Below are 20695 nucleotides of genomic sequence, written 5' to 3'. Positions count from 1 at the left end.
GAGGAATGACAACTCCTCTCGCTTTGTGAGTCAAACCAGAATCCAACGGAATTGTTTTTTTACCCAGAAGCGTAGCAATAAGAGCTGAACAACGTTAAACTTACAGTAAGACATTTTTTTTCTTCTCAAAAAGGGCAAATTCATTAGAATACACTTTAGTACAACGTACTAAACTGGTAAACTGGCCTCAGCAGATATTGAAGTTTGTAAGTACAACATTTGTTTTGTTGCTAAAAATGCATTTCCTGACTTTATCCATATACTGTATGAGTGATGTTGAATGAATTCTGCATTGTTACTGAAAGATCTGCTGGAAAAACCTCGAGGGACATTTCAATTGGGTGCTGAGAGGAGCTACCATATATTCTACCAGCTAACTTGTAACAAGAAGCCAGAGCATATTGGTATGTAGAATCTTGACATACTGCAGTATCTCTCTTACTAAGCCTCTCTCACACAAACACACACACACACACACACAAACTAGCAAATAATATGGGACCCCCATCATACGGGACCCCCATCATACGTTAACATGTCTTGTCATCAGGTGAATCATAACTCCAAACACATTTTCGCTAAGAGCATCTTTTATATACAGTATATATATTTCCACACTACAAGGTTTGAATAATACTGTGAAATTTTGAAACATATGATAATGTTCTTTTCGTGTAAAAATGTCAGCCTGTTTTGGTGGTATGGAGTTTTGGCCTTCTATGGCGACATCACTCCATGGTGACATAATTTATTCATTAATAAACCAATAAGAAAGAGAGTTCCAAACCTCTCTGCCAATAACAGCAAATGTTCCATTTTCCCCTCCCCAATCAGACCTCTCCCAGACAGTCCTAGCAAAATTCTTGCTTGAGAAATTGCTCTTTGCTAAGAAGCTACTTTTGTTTCTTTTTGACCATTTTAATTGAAAACAAATAACGGTAAGGCACTTAATTACACAGAAATGGTTTGATATTGAGATAAAATGCACTGGTACAGTATCCTGTTTGTGGGTGCTTTTCAAAGTCTACGTATGTCAGATACTCCAGTTAGTGTAACTGGCTCCGGTGAGTGTAATTTGCTCAATATTAGGAGATGAGAAATAAAGTTAGAACGAAGATATTGTCCTCTTTTCTACTGTAGGTACTGTATGTCATTCTTGTCTATTCTGTTGCTGCTAGCAATATTCATAAAAACATTGGGAAAAATGGACTTTAAAAAATAAATAAATTGGGGACCCCAGTCTAATTTAATTTCCCCCTTTCAGATATGCTTCTCATCACCTCCAACTCCTATCCTGTTATGGATAAATGCACTATGGGTATGTTAGGCAAACTGAACATAGTTTGTTAACCTGTAGGGTCGTGTTGAGGAAACTGTGGTTGATCGTGCTGTTCGGGCCAAGCTAGAGAAGCAGAGGGCTGACCTTTCCAGGCAACTTGAGGAGATCAGTGAAAGACTTGAGGAGGCTGGTGGAGCCACTGCTACTCAGGTTGAGATGAACAAGAAGCATGAGGCTGAGTTTCAGAAGCTGCATCGAGACCTGGAGGAGTCGTCTCTACAGCATGACGCTACCTCTTCTACTCTGCGTTAAAAAAAACATGCTGACAGTGTGGCAGAACTGGGAGAGCAGATTGACAACCTCCAGAGAATTAAGCAGAATCTGGAAAAAGAGAAAAGTGAGCTAAAACTGGAGGTGGATGACCTGTCAAGCAACATGGAGGCTATTGCTAAAACTGGAGGTGGATGACCTGTCAAGCAACATGGAGGCTATTGCTAAAGCTGGAGGTGGATGAACTGTCAAGCAACATGGAGGCTATTGCTAAAACTGGAGGTGGATGACCTGTCAAGCAACATGGAGGCTATTGCTAAAACTGGAGGTGGATGACCTGTCAAGCAACATGGAGGCTATTGCTAAAACTGGAGGTGGATGACCTGTCAAGCAACATGGAGGCTATTGCTAAAACTGGAGGTGGATGACCTGTCAAGCAACATGGAGGCTATTGCTAAAACTGGAGGTGGATGAACTGTCAAGCAACATGGAGGCTATTGCTAAAACTGGAGGTGGATGACCTGTCAAGCAACATGGAGGCTATTGCTAAAACTGGAGGTGGATGACCTGTCAAGCAACATGGAGGCTATTGCTAAAACTGGAGGTGGATGACCTGTCAAGCAACATGGAGGCTATTGCTAAAACTGGAGGTGGATGACCTGTCAAGCAACATGGAGGCTATTGCTAAAACTGGAGGTGGATGACCTGTCAAGCAACATGGAGGCTATTGCTAAAACTGGAGGTGGATGACCTGTCAAGCAACATGGAGGCTATTGCTAAAACTGGAGGTGGATGACCTGTCAAGCAACATGGAGGCTATTGCTAAAGCAAAGGTAAGTTAACAAATATTTGTTAAGGTTTGTTTTTGGTTTTGAAATATATATTGAAATAGCTACAGTTTTTTAATTTGTGAAATCTACAATTTTACAGATCAATTTGGAAAAACTGTGCCGTTCTCTTGAAGATCATCTGAGTGAAGTGAAAACTAAAGAGGAAGAGCATCAAATATTAATCAATGATCTTTCAAGCCAGAAGGCTCGACTCCAGACAGAAAATGGTGAAAACTTAACGTCCAAATAGTCAAAGCCAATGTTCACATCTACATATTTCTGAACTTCTATTTTGATAATTTTCAGGGGAGATGTCACGACTGCTTGAGGAGAAGGATTCCTTAATGTCACACCTAACTCGTGGCAAACAAGCCTATGTCCAACAAATTGGAGAGCTGAAAAGGCAGAATGAGGAGGATGTTAAGGTCAACATAATATATCCTACTAAAATGTTATGTTTGTGAATAAAAAGCCCATGACATTTGCTTTCCATAGTAGGCTAAGAAAGCTCTGGCCCATGTTCCGGGAGCAGTATGAGGAGGAGCAGGAGTCCAAGGCTGAGCTGCAGCCAACAGTGAGGTAACTCTGTGGAGAACCAAGTATGAGACTGATGCCATCCAGTGCACTGAGGAACTTGAAGAGGCCAAGTAAGATCCAACATAACTGATCTATTTTCTACATGTGATCGCTTCAACCAAAGGGAAATGGGGTAAAGGGTATTAAAAAAAAGGGTATTAAGTGGATTCCATGTTTCCCACTACAGGAAAAAGCAAGCCCTACGTCTTCAGGAAGCAGAGGAAGCTGTTGAGGCAACCAACTCCAAGTGCTCCTCATTGGAGAAGACCAAGCAGAGGGTGCAAGGGGAGGTGGAGTATCTGATGATGGACGTTGAGAAAGCCAACTCCGCTGCTGTCTCTTTGGACAAGAAACAAAGAAATGTTGATAAGGTGCAAGATAGCATACCTACTATTTTAAAAATAAATGTTTATGATGCTTGTGTTTATTTATATGACAAATATAGCCTGTCTATAATACGTCATATTTTGTCATTTGCAGATCTAGACAGAGTGGAAGCAGAAATTTGAGGAGTGTCAGGCAGAGCTGGAGGCATCGTTGAAAGAGGTTCGCTCTATGGGCACTGAGAACTTCAAAAGGAAGAATGGCTATGAAGAATCTCTTGAACATCTCGAAACACTCAAACGTGAAAACAAAAACCTGCAACATATGTCAAGGTTCTTTATTAAGTAAATGCTCTCATGCCTCACACAATCTTTAAGTATAGAAACAATTATGCTTACTGATTTTTTTTTTCTATTCTAGAGGAAATTATGGATTTTACTGAACAGCTAGGGGAAACAGGAAAAACCATGAATGAAAAGTCAAAGAAACACAGGAGAAGACAGAGAAGACAACAGGAGAAGACAGAGGTTCAGACTGTCCTGGAGGAGGCAGAGGTAATAGTAAAATGTGTAAAGATGGGTACCTCATATTTATCCTGATTCCCAACTACAATACCTTCCTGTCTCATGTGACTGTATGTCAACTCCCATTCAGGCATCTCTGGAGCATAAGGAATCTAAGCTCCTCCGTGTACAGCTGGAGTTGAACCAGGTGAAGTCTGAAGTGGACAGAAAGATTTCTGAAAAGGAGGAGGAGATTGACCAGCTGAAGAGAAACAGACAGAGAGTTATTGATTCCATGCAAACCGATCTGGACTCTGAGGTCAGGAGCAGGAATGATACCCTGCGAGTTAAGAAGAAGATGGAGGGAGACCTCAATGAGATGGAGATTCAGCTGAGCCATGCTAATAGACAGGCCAGTGAGTCACAGAAACAGCAGAGATATATACAAGTTCAGCTCTAGGTTAGCTAATGGAAACATACTGTACATGGAATATACTGTATGTCTTGCAGTTATAGGAGAGACTACTTTGATCAATTCATTCCCCCATAGGAAGCACAACTCCACCTTGATGATGCTATTAGAGGACAGGAGGATATGAAGGAGCAGGTTATCATGTCTGAGCGCAGGAGCAACCTGTCGCAGGATGAAATTGAGGAGATGAGGGGTACTCTGGAGTATACTGAGAGAAGCCGTAAAACAGCTAAGCAAGAACTAGTGGGTGCTAGTGAGAGAGTGCAGCTATTGCACTCACAGGTACAGTACTCCACTTTCTGAATCATCTAAGTCCTAATGTAAAAACGAATTCAATCTAAAAATAGAAAATGTCCCCATTATAATTTGCTGAATTACATTACAAGCCTGATCAACAGTTTCAAGAATCTTGAGACTGATCTCATCTCAATTCAGGGTGAGTTGGAAGACAGTATTCAGGAGGCCAGAAATGCTGAGAAGACCAAAAAGGCTATCACTGATGTAAGTTTATATTCTGCCTTATTTACTGTCAGTGTCCCTTTATGGTTATCAATGTGCTAAACTGTTTTTATGGTTATCAATGTGCTAAACTGTTTTTATGGTTATCAATGGGCTAAACTGTTTTTATGGTTATCAATAGGCTAAACTGTTTTTATGGTTATCAACGGGCTAAACTGTTTTTATGGTTATCAATGGGCTAAACTGTTTTTATGGTTATCAATGGGCTAAACTGTTATGGTTATCAATGTGCTAAACTGTTTTTATGGTTATCAATGGGCTAAACTGTTTTTATGGTTATCAATGTGCTAAACTGTTTTTATTGCATGTTCAGGCTGTCATGATGGCAGAGGAGCTGAAGAAGGAGCAGGACACAAGTGATCACCTGGAGAGGATGAAGAAGAATCTGGAGATCACCTTCAAGGACCTGAAGCAGCGTCTGGATGAGGCAGAGAATATTGCCATGAACGGTGGAAAGAAGCCTCCAGAAACTGGAGACAAGGGTAGTGTTTTTATAGTTAATATTATAATACAACCTTGACTACAATTGGAGATGCAGATGACAATGTTATGCTGTTATAGTGTGGTGGTAATAGTTGTTGGTTTCAATCAGGTGAGAGAGCTGGAGAATGAGCTAGAGTCAGAGCAGAAACACATCTCAGATGCTGTCAAAGGCATACGCAAGTATGAGCGCAGAATCAAGGAGCTCACCTATCAGGTAAATGCCAGCTGGATGGATACACTGCATGCAAAACTTCACCATTGATTTCCTCATCACCACAGTTCTTTGGTGCGTTCTAAGAAATATTTTTTTTAAACAATCTGAGGAAGATAAAAATAACATCATTAGACTTCAAGAACTGGTGGACAAGTTACAGCTGAAGGTTAAAGCCTACAAGAGACAGGTGGAGGAGGCTGTGAGTACAACTCAATCCAGACCAGTTTACACATGGTTTGGAACCTCCCTTAAAAATGTTGATACTTGATCCAATTAAATTTTATAGGAGTAGCAAGCCAATTCCCACCTGACCAAGTTCAGGAAGGTGCAGCATGAGTTGGAGGAGGCTGAAGAGCGTGCTGACATTGCTGAGACCCAGGTCAACAGATGCGGGTCAAGAGTCATGACATGGGCAAGGTGAGTTGATGGGATAGCAAACTTACTGCATTGTATTTTGTTCATACAATAAATCTGACTAACCAATCCTGATATACTGAAGTGGCATACAATATATTCCTTACTATTTCCTTATTTTACAGGGAAAAGTCAGTGAAGAGTAGCAAATGGCTGGCATTCTGAAGAAAACGTGGGCAATGCCTGCAACATTAATAAGCAACATCCTCTTAACCAACTTCCAAATACCTCGTTTGTTTAGTCTAATAGATATTGATGAGAACTGTAAGAAAATGGTCAAGAGGTGAAATGTAGAAGATGTAGATGTATTATTTTTGGTTTGCAGTAGTGGATGTATGTTGCCCTATAATAATACACTTTCAACATGATTTGTGTTTATTGAATCATTGTATGGATACACAAAAGTTAGCTAATGCTATTTGACAAAATTATTAGTAAAAAATATATACAAAATAATAGCCTAGTATTTATTACTGCTATATCCCATTTTGAATGGCGCAAAATCCACTCAACATTAGGGCCTACCTACACAGAACAGGTTCACAGTTGATAAACCTAGGTCTTGCATTCCATTTGCAGACAGGGTGGCTTACCGGGCATTCAGCTCAAAAAAACATGTACAAATGTCTCTATAGAAACGTTTTTTCTTTCACATTCTGCCCTCAACTTCAACCCATAGCATTGCAGTATCCTAATGGAATTCCCATTGCTGAAAAATAAACTAAAAATAATCACTTAATAAATCCAACACTGATACAATTATTAATGATTTGGTGGACTCATAACCTGGCCTAGGATGATTACATAATGACTACCCACTGGACACAAACTGGTTGTATAGTGACACAATGTATGTGACGTTGAATATATGTGGAAAATACATTGAATTTGAAAACAACGTCAACTGTTGTTTTGAGGGTGATATTTCAACCACATAGACCATGTCATCATGGTAACCAAATTTCTACATAGACAAAAAATATGTTGACTTTGTACCTTGAAAACAATGTCAGATATCTATGTTATATCTACGTTACATAGGCTGGGCAGCACCTCCTACTGGACTGTTCACTCTGCTACCGCACCGCAAGCGGTACCGGAGCGCCAAGTCTTGGTCCAAGAGGCTTCTAAACAGCTTCTAACCACAAGCCATAAGACTCCTGAACAGCTAATCAAATTGACTCTGTACTGGTACCCCCTGTATACAGCCCTGCTATTGTTATTTACTGCTGCTCTTTAATTATTTGTGTTTCTTATCTCATACTTTTTTTGTAGGTATTTTCTTAAAACTGCATTGTTGGTTAAGGGTTTGTAAGTAAGCATGTCACTGTAAGGTACCTGTTGTATCTGGCGCATGTGACAAATAAACATGTATTTGATCTACCTACTGCTACCCTTTGGTCTCGCATCCAGGGTTTTAACCAAGCCCAACACTGCTTGGCTTTGATATTTGTCACTTACTATTAGCCGTGCTATCATGAGAATGATTGTTTAGAGAACTCCACTTAAAAACGGGTAGGTGTAACATATATCATATATCATTTAGGCCTATATAGCATATGCACAGTCAACAGCTATTGTTTCAATTCAAGCCTCGATTCAACTAAAAATAGACAATACATATAGGACTGCGGATTCAAGTTCTGTTTGATTTCAAATGTAATAATATTTAGTGATATTGAATTGTGTTTGGTTGTAAACGCAAACAAATATACAGTCGTGGATAAAAGTTTTTGAGAATGACACAAATATTAACTTTCACAAAGTCTGCTGCCTCAGTGTCTTTAGATATTTTTGTCAGATGTTACTATGGAATACTGAAGTATAATTACAAGCATTTCATAAGTGTCAAAGGCTTTTATTGACAATTACATGAAGTTGATGCAAAGAGTCAATATTTGCAGTGTTGACCCTTCTTTTTCAAGACCTCTGCAATCCGCCCTGGCATGCTGTCAATTAACTTCTGGGCCACATCCTGACTGATGGCAGCCCATTCTTGCATAATCAATGCTTGGAGTTTGTCAGAATGTGTGTTTTTTTTTGTCCACCCGCTTCTTGAGGATTAACCACAAGTTCTCAATGGGATTAAGGTCTGGGGAGTTTCCTGGCCATGGACCCAAAATATCGATGTTTTGTTCCCCGAGCCACTTAGCTATCACTTTTGCCTTATGGCAAGGTGCTCCATCATGCTGGAAAAGGCATTGTTCGTCACCAAACTGTTCCTGAATGGTTTGGAGAAGTTGCTCTCGGAGGATGTGTTAGTACCATTCTTTATTCATGGCTGTGTTCTTAGACAAAATTGTGAGTGAGCCCACTCCCTTGGCTGAGAAGCAACCCCACACATGAATGGTCTCAGGATGCTTTACTGTTGGCATGACATAGGACTGAAGGTAGCGCTCACCTTGTCTTCTCCGGACAAGTTTTTTTTCCGGATGCCCCAAACAATCGTTAAGGGGATTCATCTGAGAAAATGACTTAACCCCAGTCCTCAGCAGTCCAATCCCTCTACCTTTTGCAGAATATCAGTCTGTCCCTGATGTTTTTCTTGGAGAGAAGTGGCTTCTTTGCTGCCCTTCTTGACACCAGGCCATCCTCCAAACGTCTTCGCCTCACTGTGCATGCAGATGCACTGCCTGCTGCCATTCCTGAGAAAGCTCTGTACTGGTGGTGCCCCGATCCCGCAGCTGAATCAACTTTAGGAGACGGTCCTGGCGCTTGCTGGACTTTCTTGGGCGCCCTGAAGCCTTCTTCACAACAATTGAACCGCTCTCCTTGAAGTTCTTAATGATCTGATAAATGGTTGATTTAGGTGCAATCTTACTGGCAGCAATATCCTTGCCTGTGAAGCCCTTTTTGTGCAAAGCAATGATGGCGGCACGTGTTTCCTTGCAGGTAACCATGGTTGACAGATGAAGAACAATGATTCCAAGCACCACCCCCCTTTTGAAGCTTCCAGTCTGTTATTCAAACTCAATCAGCATGACAGAGTGATTTCCAGCCTTGTCCTCGTGTCACGATCGTTATAAGGAGTGGACCAAGATGAAGCGTGGTATGTTTCCATCCTTTATTTGGAAGAGAAAACATAAAGCACAAAAACAATAAAGTGATTAAACGAAACGTGTCTGCAGTGCAGAAAGCAACTCCACACACACATAGTCAAGATCCCACAAAGCACAATGGGAAAATGGCTACCTAAATATGATCCCCAATCAGAGACAACGATAAACAGCTGCCTCTGATTGGGAACCATATCAGGCCACCATAGAAATACAATTCCCCTAGATAACCCACCATAAATCACACCCCGAGAATAAACACACCCCGAGAACAGCTCTCTATGGTCAGGGCATGACAGTACCCCCCCAAAGGTGGCAAAACCTGACTCAATAGGGGAGGGTCCGGGTGGGCATCTACCATCGGGGGCGGCTCCGGTGCGGGGCGCGTCGCCGGATGCTCCGGACCATGGATCGTCCCCGGAGGAACCAGACCGTGGATCGTCCCCGGAGGAACCGGACCGTGGATCGTTACCGGAGAAACCGGACCGTAGATTGTCGCCAGGGACTCCGGACCGTGGATAATTTTGAAAAGATCTGTGGTTTGTGATCGAGATTCTTTCTGAGCACTTTCCAGCTCCGACTGTGACTCTTCATACTTCTGCTTCCAGACAACTAGAATCTAAAACTATGTAATGATCAATGAGTATCGTCACTAATACATTAAAAAATGTAATCAAACTTTTATATTACCTTGTCAAAGTTTCTCTGTTTCTTATCAACCATGAGATCCTCCATTTCACTCTGCAGTCTCTGCTTAGTCTTTTCCAGTGAAGCACATTTTATGTTCACCGCCTCAATTTGTTCCTCAGCCTCTTGGAGACGTTGGGCAAGCTTTTCCTGCGGAAAGTGAGACCGTTTTTCATGATAACTTATGGCAAATAAGTAGAACATCTATAAAAAGTTGGCAATTACTTGGCCTCTTCAAGTTCCTCAGTGTGCTGGATGGCATCAGTCTCATACTTGGTTCTCCACAGAGCTACCTCACTGTTGGCCTTGGACATGCTGCGCTGCAGCTCAGCCTTGGACTCCTGCTCCTCCTCATACTGCTCCCGGAGCAGGTCACAGTCATGGTGGGTTGACTGTAAACCATGGGCCAGGGCATTCTTAGCCTAAAGCCAGAGACAATTAATAAAGTTAGTCTTAGCTTATATCGTCGTTGTGAAATAATTATGGCTTGTAATTGGCAAGAGTTTGTCTAACCTTGACTTCCTCCTCCAAAAGTCTCTTCAGCTCTTCAATCTATTGACTTCTCACTAGTTTCACTCTGCTCAGCTGGGACACAGTTAGCTCCTTCTCCTCAAGGTGGTGTTTGAGCTCACCTATTCAAGAGATATTGTAAAAGTAGCACACTAGCAGCGTAGTTCTCAAACTATGCATCAAGTCCTTGGTGTCCTTCATGTAAATGGGATTTACATGAAACTTACCATTCTGTTTGCAAGCGAGCATTCAGGGCAGTGTAATCATTCAGACACTCATGGGCCTCGTCAGATTTGTTCTTGTACTCATTACTTTGGTCTTCAAGAGTTCTGCACAGTTTCTCAAGGTTAGCCTAAAATGTTAAAATAAAAACAGACAAGATGCTCTTACAGTAAGTAACCAGTGTATCCAACCTGGAATCAGGGGTAGACGTAACATAGTAAATGTAAACGTTATGTTAGTATGGCATGTATTCATTTGCAGATGTCCATCATCCATTTCTATGATATGTCACAAATTGTGTTATGTTACGAATTTACATATTCACATTTTATGTGGTTAGCTAGGCTAGGATTTAAGGTTTGGGTTAGGAGTTAGGTTAAAGTTAGGGTTAGCTTACAGCTAAGTAGTTGCAGAGTAGCTACCCACCCACACAACCTACATTTTGCTCGACGTTCACATTATACACCCAACCTACTTTTGTTTTTTCATTAAGCAACCTTCTGTCTTATATAACCATACCAAACTTAACATATCATACTCATTTGAACTTCCTGGATTTACTTTACTATGTTACCGCTAGTCTATTAGACCAGGCTGGTGTATAGTGAATGGGTTTCTTTTGTATGTTGAATATCAACATGGTCAACATCTGATGAACCTATATAGCTTCTCTATATTTGGATAAAAATCAAATCTGGCTCATACGCCACCGTGGAAAAGTAAAGTATGTCCATTTTGTATTTTCAACTGTCTATCTATAGCTGTATTGTGTCACATTTAAATGTTTTCATTTGTAACCCTGTAGACTGTCCATTAAAAAGCAATGATGGCTTAAGGATGGCAGCTAAGGGGGCTTTGGGTCCGGACACAACATTCCTTGTTTTCTGGGATCAGGGAAGATTAGGTATGTTAGGGCATTGCTCAGATTCTGGCATTGGGCGACTGGGATCACGGTCATTTAGGGCTCACTGGGAGGGCATGGCCCGATATGGGCTGGGGTTGACAGGTGGCAGTTAGCACGTTCCAGACAGACAGAGACATGTCCGTCTGCTGTGTATTCCATTGTCATTCAAAGACCTGAGACGAAGAGATGTTATCAAAAACCTTTTCAGTTTTGCTTTCAAGACTATTGACCTAATGCTAAACTGAGGTAATGTTGCTCTATGAGATTGGATTGAGTCACCATGACCAATACACAAATGTGCAATAAAAATAAAACATACTGACACAGCACATTTGACATAGTAATTCTGAACAAAAATGATCTACGAAACTGAATACCAGAGGCCTTTGTCGGCTCTGTAATGAAGCACGCTGAAGCAATACAAGACTTCTGACAATACAAACATCTAAGCTGCTTCCTATTGTGACGTCACATGTAGTAAAATGCTTTACAGACGACCTGAATACATCTCATACAAAAGCAGCCCATGCCTCATCATGGATCCAAACAAATCCAGGCCTCCGTTTAAGCATGGCCGAGAGAGCATTCCAAACAACAGGGGTAACAACGAATCCAATAAAGCCTTCCAGATCTATACAAAATCCAGAGTGGATTTCTATTAATGTTCCTCACCTGTCAATATAGCACAAGTATGTGTTTCAAGTGTACCATATGTCACACCCATGTGATGCCTGTGCTGACAGAGGGCTTTGGAAGGGCCATATAATGTTTTGTTGAATAAGTCATCTATTTAATCTATACGGGTGGCATTTCAAGAATGCAATGACAAACAATACAATGCATTCACAGTGCTGTAGATGTTTTCAATTAGTTTATGTTCGGTTTATTCCTGCGTGTGGCCGTGTGCAAGAACAATTCTAAATTCTATGAAATAAACATTTTACTGGTTCAAATTCAAACTTATTTTGAAAACAAAATTGACTGATATACTGTGGTGCATTTTGAGCACAACATTATCTCTGGTCCAGGGTGTTAGTGCGCATTAGTAGTGTCAAGGACACTGCGAGATTGTGGGAATTTGAAGTCACAGTGCGAACGAGAGAAGAAGTAAGGAGACATTCCCCGTTGGCTGGTTCTGTCCGAGGCAGACTGATGCCTGCCCCAGGTGGAAAATAGATCTGAGGACGGGAGCATCTGCCTTAGATTAGAGGGTCAACGGACAGGAGACCACAAAATAAAGCTGCTGATAACCACTTCTAGTCTGAAAGAACACCCCGTTTTAGGGGGACTGTCTCAGACAAGACATCCACAGGGACAGACACTGATCGTATCATCAAACTCAACTCTCCAGGGCAACAGTGTACATTGAATGAGGCACAAGGGACTCCTGTCCATTTTGCAAAGAGATGGGCATTTACTGTAGGTGGGACACAACAACTCAAGATATGAAATGGTTCAGTGGGTGAATTCATGAGCATACAATATAAAAATCTCATAAAGGATGATTTGATACTTTGACAGCTGATCTCTTCTCATCTAGAAGAGTATTTCTTCCCAGTCATCACAAACCACCAACCAGCCAGGAATTTACAATCTAAACTAGATGCCCTCAATCTCACACAAATCATCAAGGAACCCACCAGGTACAACCTTAAATCCGTAAACATGTGCACCCTCATAGACATTATCCTGACCAACTTCAAATCAAATCAAATTTATTTATATAGCCCTTCGTACATCAACTGATATCTCAAAGTGTTGTACAGAAACTCAGCCTAAAACCCCAAACAGAAAGCAATGCAGGTGTAAAAACTCCCTAGAAAGGCCAAAACCTAGGAAGAAACCTAGAGAGGAACCAGGCTATGTGGGGTGGCCAGTCCTCTTCTGGCTGTGCCGGGTGGAGATTATAACAGAACATGGCCAAGATGTTCAAATGTTCATAAATGACCAGCATGGTCGAATAATAATAAGGCAGAACAGTTGAAACTGGAGCAGCAGCACGGCCAGGTGGACTGGGGACAGCAAGGAGTCATCATGTCAGGTAGTCCTGGGGCATGGTCCTAGGGCTCAGGTCCTCCGAGAGAGGGAAAGAAAAGAGAGGGAGAATTAGAGAACGCACACTTAGATTCACACAGGACACCGATTAGGACAGGAGAAATACTCCAGATATAACAAACTGACCCTAGCCCCCCGACACATAAACTACTGCAGCATAAATACTGGAGGCTGAGACAGGAGGGGTCAGGAGACACTGTGGCCCCATCCGAGGACACCCCCGGACAGGGCCAAACAGGAAAGATATAACCCCACCCACTTTGCCAAAGCACAGCCCCCACACCATTAGAGGGATATCTTCAACCACCAACTTACCATCCTGAGATAAGGCTGAGTATAGCCCACAAAGATCTCCGCCATGGCACAACCCAAGGGGGGGCGCCAACCCAGACAGGATGACCACATCAGTGAATCAACCCACTCAGGTGACGCACCCCTTCCAGGGACGGCATGACTTGCCCTCCAAATACACCTCCGCTGTTTTCAATCAGGATCTCAAGGATCACTGCCTCATTGCCTGTATCCGCTATGGGCCCGCAATCAAACGACCACCCCTCATCACTGTCAAACGCTCCCTAAAACACTTCTGCGAGCAGGCCTTTCTAATTGACCTGGCCCGGGTATTCTGGAAGGATATTGACCTCATCCCGTTAGTCGAGGATGCCTGGTCATTCTTTAAAAGTAATTTCCTCACCATCTTAGATAAGCATGCCCCGTACAAAAAATGCAGAACCAAGAACAGATATAGCCCTTGGTTCACTGCAGACCTGACTGCCCTTGACCAGCACAAAAACATCCTGTGGCGGAATGCAATAGCATCGAATAGTCCCCACGATATGCAACTGTTCAGGGAAGTCAGAAACCAATACACGCAGTCAGGAAAGCAAAGGTTGGCTTTTTCAAGCAGAAATCCACATCCTGTAGCTCTAACTCCAGATATAACAAACTGACCCTAGCCCCCCGACACATAAACTACTGCAGCATAAATACTGGAGGCTGAGACAGGAGGGGTCAGGAGACACTGTGGCCCCATCCGAGGACACCCCCGGACAGGGCCAAACAGGAAAGATATAACCCCACCCACTTTGCCAAAGCACAGCCCCCACACCATTAGAGGGATATCTTCAACCACCAACTTACCATCCTGAGATAAGGCTGAGTATAGCCCACAAAGATCTCCGCCATGGCACAACCCAAGGGGGGGCGCCAACCCAGACAGGATGACCACATCAGTGAATCAACCCACTCAGGTGACGCACCCCTTCCAGGGACGGCATGACTTGCCCTCCAAATACACCTCCGCTGTTTTCAATCAGGATCTCAAGGATCACTGCCTCATTGCCTGTATCCGCTATGGGCCCGCAATCAAACGACCACCCCTCATCACTGTCAAACGCTCCCTAAAACACTTCTGCGAGCAGGCCTTTCTAATTGACCTGGCCCGGGTATTCTGGAAGGATATTGACCTCATCCCGTTAGTCGAGGATGCCTGGTCATTCTTTAAAAGTAATTTCCTCACCATCTTAGATAAGCATGCCCCGTACAAAAAATGCAGAACCAAGAACAGATATAGCCCTTGGTTCACTGCAGACCTGACTGCCCTTGACCAGCACAAAAACATCCTGTGGCGGAATGCAATAGCATCGAATAGTCCCCACGATATGCAACTGTTCAGGGAAGTCAGAAACCAATACACGCAGTCAGGAAAGCAAAGGTTGGCTTTTTCAAGCAGAAATCCACATCCTGTAGCTCTAACTCCAAAAAGTTTTGGGACACTGTAAAGTCCACGGAGAACAAGAGCACCTCCTCCCAGCTGCCCACTGCACTGAGGCTAGGTAACATGGTCACCACTGATAAATCCATGATAATCGAACATTTCAATAAGCATTCCTCAACGGCTGGCCATGCCTTCCTCCTGGCTACTCCAACCCTGGCAAACAACTCCGCCTCCCCCGCAGCTACTCGCCCAAGCATCCCCAGCTTCTCCTTTACCCAAATCCAGACCGTAGATGTTCTGAAAGAGCTGAAAAACCTGGACCCGTACAAATCAGCTGGGCTAGACAATCTGGACCCTCTCTTTCTAAAACTATCCGCCGCCATTGTTGCAACCCCTATTACCAGCCTGTTCAACCTCTCTTTCGTATCGTCCGAGATCCCTAAAGATTGGAAAGCTGCCTCGGTCATCCCCCTCTTCAAAGGGGGTGACACCCTAGACCCAAACTGTTACAGACCTATATCCATCCTGCCCTGCCTATCTAAAGTCTTTGAAAGCCAAGTTAATAAATAGATTACTGACCATTTCGAATCCCATCATACCTTCTCCGCTGTGCAATCCGGCTTCCGAACCGGTCGGGTGCACCTCTGCCGAACGGGTGCACCTCAGCCACTCTCAAGGTACTAAACGATATCATAACCGCCATCGATAAAAGACAGTACTGTGCAGCCGTCTTCATCGACCTGGCCAAGGCTTTCGACTCTGTCAATCACCGAATTCTTATCGGCAGACTCAATAGCCTTGGTTTTTCTAATGACTGCCTCGCCTGGTTCACCAACTACTTTGCAGACAGAGTTCAGTGTGTCAAATCGGAGGGCATGTTGTCCGGACCTCTGGCAGTTTCTATGGGGGTACCACAGGATTCAATTCTCAGGCAGACTCTTTTCTCTGTATATATCAATGATGTCGCTCTTGCTGCGGGCGATTCCCTGATCCACCTTTACGCAGACGACACCATTCTGTATACTTCTGGCCCTTCCTTGGACACTGTGCTGACTAACCTCCAAACGAGCTTCAATGCCATACAACACACCTTCCGTGGCCTCCAATTGCTCTTAAACGCTAGTAAAACCAAATGCATGCTTTTCAACCGTTCGCTGCCCGCACCTGCCTGCCCGACTAGCATCACCACCCTGGACGGTTCCGACCTAGAATATGTGGACAACTATAAATACCTAAGTGTCTGGCTAAACTGTAAACTCTCCTTCCAGACTTATATTAGACATCTCCAATCCAAAATCAAATCTAGAATCGGCTTTCTATTTCACAACAAAGCCTCCTTCACTCACGCCACCAAACTTACCCTAGTAAAACTGACTATCTTACCGATCCTCGACTTCGGCGATGTCGTCTACAAAATAGCTTCCAACATTCTACTCAGCAAACTGGATGCAGTCTATCACAGTGCCATCCGTTTTGTTACCAAATCACCTTATACCACCCACTGCGACCTGTATGCTCTAGTCGGCTGGCCCTCGCTGCATATTCGTCGCCAGACCCACTGGCTCCAAGTCATCTATAACTCTATGCTAGGTAAAGCTCCGCCTTATCTCAGTTCACTGGTCACGATAACAACACTCACCTGTAGCACACGTTCCAGCAGGTATATCTCACTGATCATCCCCAAAGCCAACACCTCATTTGGCCGCCTTTCCTTACAGTTCTCTGCTGCCAGTGACTGGAAAGAATTGCAAAAAACGCTGAAGTTGGAGACTTTTATTTCCCTCACCAACTTTAAACATCAACTATCTGAGCAGCTAACCGTTCGCTCCAGCTGTACATAGTCCATCTGTAAATAGCCCACCCAATCTACCTACCTCATCCCCATACTGTTTTTATTTTATGTACTTTTCTGCTCTTTTGCACACCAGTATCTCTACTTGCACATCATCATCTGCTCATTTGTCACTCCAGTGTTAATCTGCTAAATTGTAATGATTCACTCCTATGGCCTATTTATTGCCTACCTCCTCATGCCTTTTGCACACACTATATATAGACTTTCTTTTTTCTACTGTGTCATTGACTTGTCTATTGTGTTATTGGCTTGTTTGTTTACTCCATGTGTAACTCTGTATTGTTTGTGTCACACTGCTTTGCTTTATCTTGGCCAGGTCGCAGTTGAAAATGAGAACTTGTTCTCAACTGGCCTACCTGGTTAAATAAAGGTGAAAAAAATAAAAAATAATAATGAGTGGAGTGCTTTGCCGAAGAGTGCTGAACAACTGCTGTGCCCTCTCTAGTTCAGGTTACCAAGGGGGAACTCATCAACAGGTTCTTGCCTAAAATACAGTCATCAGAAATAATTGGTATGTATTGCAAAACATAAACATATGAGTGTGTGTGTGTGTGTGTAAATTCATTGAAAATGATTTGTTACTATGAGCCAATCATGCATCTATGGATATAACCAGAAATAGAGGCTCCGGTGGTTACCATTTATTTGCAGAACAATGGGCCCAGTCAAGACACTGTCCTGGCGGTCATATCAATAGCAACATGATTACAAATCAAGCTGTTAAATTAATTATCTCGGACAGTACTCTACTCTTGACAACTCCTATGAACAACAAACTCTAACCAGCATGTGTTTGCCACTAGGAACAGGCTAGTCTACAATATGGTTGTACAAAGTGAAGCCCTGATAACCTGCATGGAAGCCTACGACTACATGGGCAGTAAAAAAAAAAAATAAATAAAATCAGACAGACATACATAATTGTAAGTTCATGTTTAATAAATTAAACATTACTTTGGAAATTCAGTTGAAATATGACTGATTTATGAATAGTACAAATCGAGTAACCAAAGAGTTACTACAGTGCATAAATGTTTCTGGTGTCACTGAGACGAGTCCAGGTATTGGGCCAGACGTAACAGAAGAACTAATGTAAAGGAAGTAAAGCCGAACTGTAACTGCACAACGACAACTATTCATGTGTTTTTCCATTAGGAGTGTCCAAGGGTAAGAACCTTTAGTTCTTCAGTATTGATTTCCAGGGAATACTTTCCCCCTACATTTTATGGTAGTTACATTTGTTTAGGTACTTAAAATCAAGTATTTCTGGTTGGCTCATATTTTACATCAAAACAACTGTATTTCACATTGATTTAAATAATGGGTAAAGCAGAAAAAGTAAACACTTAAGTGTTGTCCACACCCATTTACAAACAATCACTTTAAATCATCTTAGACTTAATATGATATTAGAGACCATGTTAAATGGTAAACCGCAACAAGGAAATGGTAAGTCGTAGACATCTGAATTCAATGAAAGCTGTAATACAGATAAATATTCCATGTCATTGACATAATATGGCAGCGTTCAGTCCTGCTGGGCCTGAGGCAGCTGATGGTCTCTGAAGGCTGTGAGAGGCACACAAGAGGTGTTCCCAGACACAGACAGTACCAGTTCTCCTTCATCTCACCTCTTAATTCCCCTTCTTGTACTTCCTCATGTGTGATGCAATGGAAGAGGAGATCTCAGCGCTCCTCTTGTTCTGTCCAAAATACTCTTTGAACTCTCCGTCCGGACCAACCAGGTACATGATGATTGTGTGATCAACCTGCAGTCAAGAATAAAGGAGGTTTCATTTAGAGATCAATTCAGCTGGGAAAAGTGGGAACTTTACTATGAACAAATGAGAGTTCTGAATAGGGGCAGGATCAGACAATGAACTCACAATGTAGTCGTTGTCTTCATCCTTTGGTCCCTGGCTGTAGTAGACTCTGTAGGCTCGAGAGACCTGGTCAATTTGGGCCATTGTCCCAGTCAGGCCAATGAGCTTAGGGGAGAACTCTGGGGATAGAGGACAGAGGGGGAATGTTATTGTTCCACCAATGTGAGTCTAAGCCCCCCTTTTACCATAACATGGAAGCTACAGTAGTTAATGGCTTGTTCTCTTTACCTTTCACATATGTCCCCATGGCCTCAGGTGTGTCCCTGTCAGGATCAATGGTGATGAGGATGGGGGTCAGGTTTGGAAGAGACTGTATCCTGTCTGGGAAACATGGAAAGACATGGTGTTGATCACAACAAATCTCCTGGACATCCCAGGGTTGTAGCATTAACATTATGCTTTGTGACAACATGATATGAGTGACTGACTGGATATTCACTCAACCATCTAATTTCCATGACATTCATAAATAATATGATGCATTATAAGAGACGTTTAAAATAAAACACTTTACCTATTTCATCCACCACCTCAATCATTTTCTCGATTTCATCAGGACAGATGTCAGGGCAGTGTGTAAACCCAAAGTAGATAAGGACCCACTGGCTGAGGAAATCCTCACTTTTACAGGGTTTATTATTCTGATCCACAAGAGAGAATGGACCCCCAAGTGCTGGTTTCCCCATTGACTTTGTCCTTTCTCTTTCAATCACTGCAGTGAATGTGTAAAAAAGACAACATAATGTAAAACAGATTGTTACCAACATGTACAGAAACTGACGATTAACTCCAGTTCAGTTCGGAACATAAATTAATGTGTGTAAATCCACTGTTGGATGTAGCCTACTGCATGATGGTGAGCATGCCAAGAGGTGAAATGTCCTTACATTCTTCTTTTTCCTTCTTGAAATATTTCATTCCGGCAAGGAGAACACCCCCGAATGCAAATGTTATTGCTAATGATTTCCAAGTCACTGGCTGCAGAGGATAGATGAATGGAGACAGGCAGAGCAACAAGGTTAAGGTTAAAGACAAAGCAAAAGGCACGGTGCTTTATTTTATCCAGACATTAAAACCAGGTTTTATCAGGTGCCCAGACACAGTTGTTTATGTATCACTCAGAAATGAATTGATACGTTACATACCCCTGTCTTTTTGGCTTTATCACCAGAAGGGGGCGGTGGAGGTAAAGAGGAGAATGATCTTGAGTCGTAAAAAGACATCCACTGTGATGTCCGGCACGTCCAACTCCCGCATAGATTTACCTGCACAGTACATGAGTACACACAATATGTTAACATGATGGTTAGGTACAATGATATACGTCTTCAAGCTGTTAGTCATTCCGCGCTTAACCGTGAACACATTTGATTCCAGTCTGAGTGTTGTAAGCCATGTATGACCTACCAGACGGTGGACTGTCCGTGGTGAGAGATCTGCGTACGGAGAGCTAGTCCTTCTCGATAAAGCGCGTGTAAAGTTGCAGATTGTGCTCACGCTTTGGTGCGAAATCATACGGTTTAACAATCGACAACTCAACGTCTGATACGATATTAGGCCCACTGCCATGATAAGCTAGTTTGTCAAGATCTCAATGCGGAAGTGGTGGCAGAATTTTACACAACGTGAATCTTGAAAGTAAAAACGCATTCAAATTCCTGATCTTGGATCAGGATGCATTTTACAACGATGCTCATTGACCGAGTGGCTCGCAATATCAACCTTTTAAGCTGACCCTGGATCTGCCGGCAAACACAGTTATTTCTGGCTGTTAGAACCGGAAATTACGCACCTGAGTCCAATTTTTGTACTGTGTTCTCTGGGCGCTACTGACATCTAGCTATTGTAAAACACAGTACAGAAAATTAACTTTTCATTGGCAGTAGCCTACATTACCTGCCAACTTTAACAAGTTAGGAGGA

At 42.6% G+C, this 20695-nt stretch overlaps 1 protein-coding gene and 1 pseudogene across 3 annotated transcripts; one reads left to right on the top strand and one right to left on the bottom strand.

Annotated features, from left to right (window-relative positions):
• Positions 1 to 311: 311 nt before the first annotated feature.
• LOC135559589 (myosin heavy chain, skeletal muscle-like) lies at positions 312 to 7452 on the top strand (annotated as a pseudogene).
• Positions 7453 to 12655: 5203 nt separating this feature from the next.
• LOC115110737 (protein SCO1 homolog, mitochondrial-like) lies at positions 12656 to 20474 on the bottom strand. Of its 3 annotated transcripts, XR_010460417.1 has the most exons (9): positions 20181 to 20474; positions 19919 to 20038; positions 19661 to 19751; positions 19288 to 19485; positions 19002 to 19094; positions 18777 to 18892; positions 18522 to 18659; positions 16675 to 16770; positions 12656 to 13337 (listed from the first exon to the last, which is right to left on the bottom strand). XR_010460417.1 is itself a non-coding variant. In XM_065006657.1 (8 exons), exons 1-7 carry the CDS (start codon positions 20340 to 20342, stop codon positions 18525 to 18527), a joined length of 915 nt encoding a protein of 304 aa, XP_064862729.1. In that variant the 5' UTR covers positions 20343 to 20474; the 3' UTR covers positions 14277 to 16770; positions 18522 to 18524. The 3 variants fall into 3 exon arrangements, 2 of the variants coding, with proteins under 2 accessions (XP_064862729.1, XP_029492468.1); XM_065006657.1 differs by lacking the exon at positions 12656 to 13337 and having other exon boundaries at positions 14277 to 16770; XM_029636608.2 differs by lacking the exons at positions 12656 to 13337; positions 16675 to 16770 and having other exon boundaries at positions 17809 to 18659.
• Between the last annotated feature and the right edge of the window lie 221 nt (positions 20475 to 20695).

Source organism: Oncorhynchus nerka, linkage group LG21 (assembly GCF_034236695.1).
Source record: "Oncorhynchus nerka isolate Pitt River linkage group LG21, Oner_Uvic_2.0, whole genome shotgun sequence".
In the NCBI taxonomy this organism is placed as follows: domain Eukaryota; kingdom Metazoa; phylum Chordata; class Actinopteri; order Salmoniformes; family Salmonidae; genus Oncorhynchus; species Oncorhynchus nerka.
The sequence above is the reverse complement of the archived record's forward strand: the minus strand, read 5'-3'. Positions and strand labels throughout refer to the sequence as shown.

What these genes read in the sequence shown, in the direction of transcription:
- LOC115110737 (XM_065006657.1), bottom strand. Translation starts at nt 20,342, where the DNA reads ATGGCAGTGGGCCTAATATCGTATCAGACGTTGAGTTGTCGATTGTTA. An exon ending in CACGGACAGTCCACCGTCTG is followed by an intron (nt 20,039 to 20,180) that starts GTAGGTCATACA and finishes TGTACTGTGCAG; the next exon opens with GTAAATCTATGCGGGAGTTG. An exon ending in TGAGGTGGTGGATGAAATAG is followed by an intron (nt 19,095 to 19,287) that starts GTAAAGTGTTTT and finishes CATGTTTCCCAG; the next exon opens with ACAGGATACAGTCTCTTCCA.